At 36.1% G+C, this 9,710-nt stretch overlaps 1 protein-coding gene across 1 annotated transcript; it reads right to left on the bottom strand.

The window, feature by feature from the left end:
- Positions 1 to 4,978: 4,978 nt before the first annotated feature.
- Positions 4,979 to 7,821, bottom strand: LOC130968584 (U-box domain-containing protein 17-like). Its single transcript, XM_057893934.1, has one exon. It carries the CDS (start codon positions 7,287 to 7,289, stop codon positions 5,133 to 5,135), a length of 2,157 nt encoding a protein of 718 aa, XP_057749917.1. The 5' UTR covers positions 7,290 to 7,821; the 3' UTR covers positions 4,979 to 5,132.
- Between the last annotated feature and the right edge of the window lie 1,889 nt (positions 7,822 to 9,710).

Here is a 9,710-nt window from a genome sequence, read left to right as displayed (position 1 = left end):
ATCCTCACTCTCCAAAAATGTTGGAGCAAATAAAACAGAATTTAAATTTATTAGTTAAAGAGCTTGCATAGTTAGCATTACCTTAACTCCCAACTTATTTAAGGTATAGTTGCGACCATTCGTGACATGTAAGATACCACCAGGTATTAAAGATTCACTCTTTCAACAAAGCTTTTTTTTCAAAGTTCGCTACACCGATGCAAAGACGTCATTATATAATTTATACTGCGTCTATGTTTTGAGATGCGTCAAATTTTTATATAAGTCTTGGCAAGCCTAACACAACCCATGTTGTTACCAAAAAAATAGCATAATTTTGTCTCATTTTAATGACATTAAATAATTGTTATAATTTATTGTTAATAATTAATTCTTTTATTTATTATGTCATTAGACTATTCAGTAAATTGGTTTTTGATAATTTATTATTATTTTTTTTGTTAGTTTGTTGTTAGAATCAACCATAAAAAATTATTTAACTTTTTTTAATTAATAACAATGTTCTTTAAACTTAATATTTTAAGATTAGTCTAATTTTTATTTTTTTTAAGAGAAGTGAACAAATTTTAGTTATAAAAATTTTAATTGAAAAATATAAATTTTTTTATTATTTTATATTTTAATAAATAAATATATTTATTATTTAAATATGATGTTATATTAATAAAAGATAAAATTATCTACTACAAAATATTAATTTTTGATAAATATTCTAAACAATAGAATTCAATTCTATTTTATAATTTACTAATTCATTTTAAATAATAGAATTTAATTCAATTTTATACTATTAAAATTTTTTCAAATAGATGGTTAGTTTTATAATTAATTATAAAACAATCTATATAATTCTTCAAAATGAATAATTATATCATAATAGATTCTATAAAATAATAAAAACTAATTCTGTCTATCTATGTTATATATATTGAAGCATTTAATTAAGTAGAATATTTTTTACTCTTAAAACAAAGAGTTGTATCATAATAAATTCAATAGTATAATAGAAGGAGTAAGTATTGTTTTGGTCCCTAACATTTAGGGTCAGAATCGAAACCGTCTTTGACGTAATTTTTGGTTTAGAATCGTCCTTAATGTTGTATTTGATTTTGAAATCGTCATTGGACCCTCTTCATTATTATTCCCGTTGTTTCCATGGTTTATTTGGTTACCCAGTGCCTCGGCTGTCGCCTGCATAGCTGTAGCCATGTTTTCAAGGGCAACCATGAAGTTTACGGGATTACTCCTTGTCGGTTCAGGAGTAGCATTGCCTATTCTACCTCTACTTCGCCCGCGACCGCGTCCACAAGGCGCCATCTGGTTTCTATACACACCAAACAAGTGATATTAAGTTGATCAATCTCAATATCGCAGGTCTAGTGCTTCAAGTCCCAAATGCATGCTCATGAACGTTTATGCCACATATATCAACTAGATATCCTAATAGCACATAGACACATACACAGAGAATGCATAGAAGCATAGTCAGTCCATCCCTCAGACTCTATAGGAACGAACTGCTCTGATACCATAATGTAACACCCTACCACACAAAACTTTACGTTTAAGCCGTAAAATAGAGGTGGTGTGGTATTACGACCTCTAAAATAAAAATATATACAGATAGTAACTGAAGGATATAATATATACAAGGAGCCTTGAAAAATAGGTAAAACAAAATTTCAAAGTTAAAAGCCAATGCTCAAGATTAAGGATTACTTGCGTGCGAAGAAAAACTAAAGCTCATAAGTATAACTAAAAAGAAGGTAGGAATAGAGGGTCAAGAGATACGAAATAACAAGCTCCTAACTCAGCCTGTGAAGCTAAGGCTGGCTGGAGAATATTTACATACAAAATATACAATCTCATAACCCAAAATACATTTTTAAAACCCTAATTCTCCATAAACCTCTAAGAGGTGCAACAGTAAAGCATATATATACATGAGGAGAGTCTATACATATATAGTAAAAGACCAAAAATAAAACCCAAAATAAATTCACTTCGCTGCAGAAGCTCTAGATACCTACCGAGGTGCCTCTCGACTTGCATCTGAAAAATAACAACATAGTATGGGATGAGAATAGAAGGCTCTTAGCATGGTAAAGGTGCCACGCACACAAGATATAAGGTCCTAGAAATGTCAGAGGCAATCCTAGAGCGCCGCACTCAGATTATAAGACTTAAAGGACTAAAAACAGAAACCATAAGCGGGTGGTCTTCTAAGGATTTCTAAACATAACTAAAACTTAATTTAAACATTAAATCTTTCCACCTTTCCTCCGTACCTCCATCTCTGGTAAGTTTGCACAGACAGACAAGCAGACAAAGACAAATACAGGTAGAGTACAAATAATACAGATAGCAAGTATAACAATTAGCATATTATAATCAATTAGGCATTCCTAATTAATGCACAACAAGCAAGGAAAATAATATGCACATGATGCATGCCTGTCCTATGACTGATGAGTCTCATTTGTCTGTTATCAAGCCAATCCGACAAGTCTAGCTGCTAAACCCTGGACTATCCCCCGTCACGTATCCCCATGAGTCTATACATAGTTTTTTCTCATATATATATATATATATATATATATATATATATATATATATATATATATATATACTAAATGAGGGTTAACATTCCCGAGAATTTATAAGTGCTCGGTCACCCTTACAACGTAAGGTGAATAGAGTATCGAGTCTCAACATGAAACACGTGGTGGCAAGTCACGGTACTTTACTCAAGAAAACTCGTATATCAGATAAGTAAGTGCATAAGCCAATAAACATTCATAATCATTTGAAACCATGGAATAATCATATCATCAAAGTCATAGCATCAAATGCACTCCAAGTATTCACATTTCCATATATAATTTATCAATTTTCCAACCTTATTTCACCCCCAAGTTACCTCTGTTTTCTAGCTTCATCTTATTACTAAACTTAATACTATGAATTAGGTTTAAAGGAATGAAAATAGAGGTTTAGAAGTTCAAAATTTAGCTTTAAAACATAAAACTTTGATTTGCTGAAACAGGGGCAACGCACACGGGAGATGCCCAACCCGAAAAGGTTGGTCGCATCGCGTGCAGGTAGTCGCGTATGCAACCCCTAAAAAACCATTGTTCGCGTATGCAAACACACTACTCGTGTACGTAAGATGCCAAACCCAACGAGTTTGGTCGCGCCGCATGCAGTGTCGCGTACGCAAGCTGTGCAGAACAGCAAAAATGCTGAATGCTGCAGAATTTTCAATTTTGCCCTCCAAACTTTCGACGCGCATAACTTTTTTGTTTTAAAACATTTTTCATCCGTTCTTTGAACAACATAAACTTCACGGACCAAATTTTCATTTGAAACAAGTTTGAAACACTTTAGGGTCCGAAAACCAAGTTATGGCTCTTCGAAATTCGGTCAAAAATAAGTTTTTTACAAACATCTCAAACCTCAATTTTCATTACAAACCAAACTCAAATCCTACTTCCTTTACACATATCCAACACAACAACATACCATTTAAAATGCCAAAACCTCCACATCCTACCTCAATCAATTATACCTCAACATATATATAATCTCATACCAAACATTCATTACTTAATCAACAAGATTCATCAACAAATCACCACAAACTCACATTTATTCTCCTACCTTATCAAACATCATTAGTTCATCATTTGAAATTCCAACACCAATATCAACAACAGACCAAAACTCAACCTTGTGCAAGATATATCATTAAAGCACTAAACAATTTACATACTCGAGCATTCATTTTTATCCTAAGGTCGTCTAGTCTAAGTTTTCACAGAATATTATATATTAAATACGAGAAACTTAAACAATATGACCGATTTCCACGTATTTCCCAAGGCAATCCACTTAGGCGAAAAAGCAAGCCCTCAACACCAAAAATTCAGCTCTAGCGCCAACCCAAAAGTCCAACTGTATTCGATGCATTTTCCTTATCTTCTTTGGATAAAAAATTCTAAATTTCCTTATGACAGGAATCTGATTGCAGAAAATCAGATGGCCCCTCTATTTTCAAAACCTCACATATCTCTCAAAGTGCAGAAAGCATCTATTGTGCGACCTTCCTTGGTTTGAACTTTATAGGAGAAAAAGACTATTATGTCATAGGGGACCCTTATTAGTACATTCCTGGTATTGTCCAAATACATTGGTGTATGACTCTATTCATTTTTCATTGATTTCAATCAATTGTATGGTTTGACACTTAAACATTCTAAACGAAGTTTTAACGTTTTAGGTCTTGTTAGTTAAAATAATAAATAAATAAATATAATCCATACAATGAGAAACAGAGTTTAATCAAATTAGAAAGAATAATGCTTCTTTATGCCTAACAAGGAATCCTTCCTCACGTTTCACAATTGAGGCTAACATTGGAATCTCCAGCAAGACTCAACCCATTCTTAATCTCAAGTGATGGCCGAAGACTTGACAACAAACAGAACTTATTCCCACCCTTTATGCAAAGACGATGACTGAGAATCAAACTTGAAACCAATGGTAACAGCAAAACACACCATGTTTATTGAGGGAAGTGGAAACAGATGTCACAGTTAAAACTTCTCGGAGATTTTATTTTCTTTCTTTTTAAAGGAAAGAAGCCAAGCAGTATATTAAATTACGTATGAAAATCTATTTTCCTTTTGAAAAAGTAGTTTATATAAACCGCATATCTTCAAAAAGCAAAATATATGATGATGAGAAAAAACAAAAGCAGGATGTATCTTTTCCAGTGAAAAGTTTAAGGAAAAAAGGAGAGGCGTTGCATTTCAACATTAAAGATATTTCGGTGGTTGATTAGGATGTCTTTTAGTGTCTTACCAATAAACAAGCAAAATAGCACGTATGCTAACATCTAAGTTTTACTAAAACAATTATGAATATGAAATGCATACCTTCTTGGTTAAGGCCAAATCAAAGAAATGGACACCAGAAATGGTTCAATTCATCTTTGGAACATTATATATTTTTTGGACAATACATTGTTTTCTTTTGGTACATGTTATTCCTATATTTTCTAAATTTCAATGAAAGAATCTGTAAAGACTTGAAAAAATAATGGGAACATAATAAACATTGGGGTATTATCACTACAATACAGGTAGAGAAATGGACATTGGTACTGAAACATCACCAGCAAAAATTGTTGTATCCCTTGTTGATGCTGAATTACTAGCCAATGCATATCCTAGGCCCAATCCACCATAATGCATAGTGGCATTCTCACATCTCTGAAACACTCTTGCAAGTGAAGCTGCTTTTCGTCTCGCTCGCTTTGTTCCTGTGAAGAGCAGGGTTTGAAGTAATCCTGCCAAAGCCGGCACCCTAACCACCCTTTCAGTTGCAGCTGTGCCACCGCTGCGGCACAACTCCAGCAACGCGGCAACCGCATTCTCTTTGCCTCTTGGTGTTCCACAACGCATCATTCCTATCAATCCAGCCACTGCTGCTTGCTCACTCACCACAGCTTTTGCCCCAAGTGGCTGCCGGACAATCAAGGCCAAGGCACCTGCTGCTTCCTCAGCAATTCCTTCGTTTCCCAATGCCTCGACTAAGCCCGTGACTGCTCCTGCTGCTATCATCCTTGCGCAGTTCTCAGTATGGGTGGAAAGATTAAACAATGCTGTTACAGCATCCTTCTTCCCCCTTCGGGTTCCCTCTTGCAACAGACTTGCCAGTGCTTCAACGGCTCCGACATTATCTGCAATCCTTTTTTTATAGTCATGGACAGCAGAGAGACTGAACAATGTTGCAGCAGCATTTTCCCTTGCCTCAGTTGTTTGTCCAAATTTCAAAACATCAACTATTGATCCCAAGCACCCTGCCTCATCCATGATGCGACTCTTGTTTCTTTCAAAAATGGATAGGTTGAGCAATGCAGTTACTGAGTTCTCCTGCGCGACCGTGTTAGGAGAAGAAAGTAAATCCCGAAGATAAGGAATTGCCCCTGCCTCTCCAATGAAGGCACGATTCTCTTTTCCAGTTTTTGCAAGCAATCTTATCTCCCTTGCAGCTACAGTCCTTCCAGATTGTGACCCATTAGCTAGCTGCTGAATGAGAAGCACCACAGTTGCTTTATTGGCTTCCATGGTAGCTTTGGCAGGACAAGCTGAGGCAAAAGTTTCAGCAGATGGATCAATTACCTCTGGTGGATCATAGGGTATTCCATGTGCACTGCACCACTGCACGATCAAATTCCTAAGTGTGCGGTTAGGAACAAGCCGGTTGTGTGCAAGTGTTTGGCCTGTTTTTGGACAGTTAGAATGCCCTTCGTCCATCCACCTTGATATGGAACTCCGATCATAAGTCTGACCTGTTGATATTATCACCGGATCACGCATCAAATCCAATGATATTGGACAGCAAAAGTCCTTAGGAATGGTCAAAATCTTGTCCACGACATCTTGATTAACCAATCTCACCTTGGCCTTCTTCTGATTCTCATTCCCCAAACCAAAGTCATCATCTTCCTCCTCAAACCGAAAGAGTAGAAACCTGCTACACCGCGTCATTGCCACCAGTCCATTAAGCACAGAAACGGTTGGCTCAATATCACCCTCATGATTAACAATCTGCTCTTCCAAAGCTTCAATCTCAGCCCTACAACTCCTAGCATCACTAATCTTCAACTCATCAACATAGAAACGCCTCAATTCATCAGAACAAGGAATCCTCCCATTCTCGAATGCCTCAAGAAAAGAAAAGAACTTTATTCTAAGGCCATCATCCTTCTTATCCACAAACAATTTGGCCCTCCTAGACTGTTTCCTCAACAACTCAATCTGTTCCCTAACATCGTCGCTAAGGTCAACGGCCCTAACGGGGAAAACATCCAAAAGGGTCGAAAATTCTTGACCCAAATCATGGAAGTGACCGGAAATAGAGTGGTTCTGAAGCAAAAGCCATAACTTACTCGATTGCGCGCAGTAATCAAGGAGAATCTTGGAACGATATACCACCAAAAAGAGCTCCCTCAAGCAGAGCGCCGCCGTGGGGAGAAGACTCACACTTGAATCCCTCAGTGACTCTAATAGGAGCTGAAAAACCTCGACCTTTCGGATTAGGGAGCGAGAGTTCTTGCGCTGGAAGGATAACCGGTGATCGGAGAAGCCAGTGACGAGGTCGCCGGCAACTGCAACGACGGTCCGGATGAGCGCCTCGTCGGAAAGGTCCACCGGCGCCAGAAAGGCCTCTAGCGACGGCGACCGGCGACGCCGCAGCGACGAGAATATAACCCCAGAAGCCATCCAAATTCCAAAAGTTCAGTTTTTTTTCCCCCTAGGGTTTACAGAATTTCGCGGAGTTAGCGAAGGAATGTGCAAAATCTTTAAGAAACCAAATGGTTAATCGATGAAATGTGCAATTCGCCCAAGGAAAGAAGACTTATTGTCGCGGCGATCATAATTTTCCCGGAAAATGTTTTCTGGGTGTGGAATCGGCAAAGCATTGACCCAAATGAATACGAAGCAGTTTGGGGGTGGTTGGGTGAGAAGTGAGAAGCTTTGAATGTTGAAAGAGTAGGTTATAAAGAGAGTAACTTGGAATCGTCCAAGTAATATAAGGAAGGGATAAAGTGACGATGAGGATGATTCGAGCGAATCCGCGTAGGAAGGAGAAAGAAGCTGATAAGAAAAATAAGGGACTGAATTTTCAAAGACCTTCTATCTGTATGTGTGAGTTTCAACGCGGCCGACGTAAAATTGACTTGCCCATCTTAGACGGATGATAGATTCTGTGGTTCTTTCGTTATTCATTGTAAGTACTATTTCCTTCTATCTGTACTGTTTGTTTGGTTTACTTGATTGATGTTGTGTAACTGCCAACACGGGATTAGGACTTAGGACTTGGAGGGAGTAATAACTTGGAAATTACTGCACCTTTGTTGTATGGTTTTGGAATATAAAGGCATGGTGGCGCATGAGTGATGAAGGGTGAGGTCACACACAGGTTTGTTCTTTGCTGTCTTTTTTGCAGTACTTGTTCTGGTTTTGACTTTTCTTGGAATATTAGTGAGTGTGAGGTCCTAGTGCTATGCAAAAATTCTTTGGTGTTTATGCAAGTTGAGCTTAATTTGCTTTAACATAAAGATAGAATAAGATCGAACCTATTGTTTTATGTTTGAATTTTATGAGTAAGATCTAGGCGTTATGGAAAATACTTATCTATAATCAATAGTTTACTAAAATGATTTGGTTTCGAAGTGTATTTATTTTTTGCTTTTTCCTCTTATGACTTGTGAGCTGTCACTCCTCTGAATCCCACCTTAATGTTTTCGGCCTTTTCTAGAATTTTTAATTAAAACTTTTTTGGAACAAAAATTGGAAAATGTTATTGAATAGTTACGGATTTTTCTTTTTAAAATAACCATGTGAATAAAGTAATAATATTTATTTGAAGAGATCTGCTACACATACAAGTTTTTTTGGCATACAAGTCTATACAAGTTAGTCCAAGTTTAACAAAAACAACCCTCAATTTAAAGAGCGTATAAACACGCACTTCCTCAACTTTAAATAGCGCAAAATGAAAAACGGTTCTTCTCTAATGTTTGTATTCCACGTTCTTCTTCCTCTTCCTTCTCCTTGTTCTTCTCATTCTTCTTTGCATTCCTCCTTCTTTTTCTTCGAATTCCTTTTTCTTCTTCACGTATTTCATCCTTATCGTGATTCTTTTTATTGTTGTTATTGTCGTTGATGCATTTTTTTCCTCCTCCTCTTTCTATTGATTTTGCAACATTATGTATCTTTTTCTTTGTTTGATTTTTTCTCCCAAGAAAAATTATAAGAAAACGAAATAAGAAGATGAAGAAGAAGCAGCAGAAGATGAAGAGGAAAAGGAAGAGTTTTGAATTATGCAGAACTTATCTGAATAAAAATACATCGAAAATTCTTAAACAGTACACTCAAACATCTTCGTGTTACACCCAAATATATTCATGTTAGACCTAAATTTACTGCAAATATAGAAAAATGTCGTTATTACATTTATATCCTAGCACTAGATAATGTAAAATAGAAGTGCAAAGGTTAATTCATATACAAAATATTACAAATTAATTATCAGATGCATTTACTGACCTAAAGAGAGTAACTAAATCTCACATTCTAGCTACAAATGCACCAATAAAAACAAATATTTTGGAAGGTCAAATTTTTAGTGCAAATGAAAGCAATCCACGCTTAAAGCGTGGAAGACTAATCAGTTCTAAGAATGAAAATCCCCGGAAAAGGAGAGAGATAATCAATCATGATGGTCACAATATGGAGGTAAATAATCAAAGGGGGTCCGAATACATAACTATTGATGAAACTTCTGAAGAAGTTCAGGTACCTGAAAATGAAGAGATCTCGATAAGTTATGTCATTACTGAAAAAATATGGGATCGAAAGAATACTGTTGTTGATAATATTTTTGCGTATAATATTGCTGTAGAAATAGCAAAGCAATATGAGAATCATGAACCAAAATCTGTCAAAGAATGCAAACAGAGAGATGATTGGCTAAAATAAAAAGACGCAAGTCACGCTAAATTAACTTCACTTAGAAAACGTGAAGTTTTTAGTCCTATAATTAAAACCTCTGAAGGTATAGATCCAGTGGGATACAAGTGAATTTTTGTGCACAAACGAAATGAGATAAATGAAATAGAAAGATACAAAGCACGACTA

Source organism: Arachis stenosperma, chromosome 3 (assembly GCF_014773155.1).
Source record: "Arachis stenosperma cultivar V10309 chromosome 3, arast.V10309.gnm1.PFL2, whole genome shotgun sequence".
NCBI lineage: Eukaryota > Viridiplantae > Streptophyta > Magnoliopsida > Fabales > Fabaceae > Arachis > Arachis stenosperma.
The sequence above is the reverse complement of the archived record's forward strand: the minus strand, read 5'-3'. Positions and strand labels throughout refer to the sequence as shown.

Excerpts from the sequence above, each read along its gene's own strand:
- LOC130968584 (XM_057893934.1), bottom strand. The coding sequence starts at position 7,289 with ATGGCTTCTGGGGTTATATTCTCGTCGCTGCGGCGTCGCCGGTCGCCG.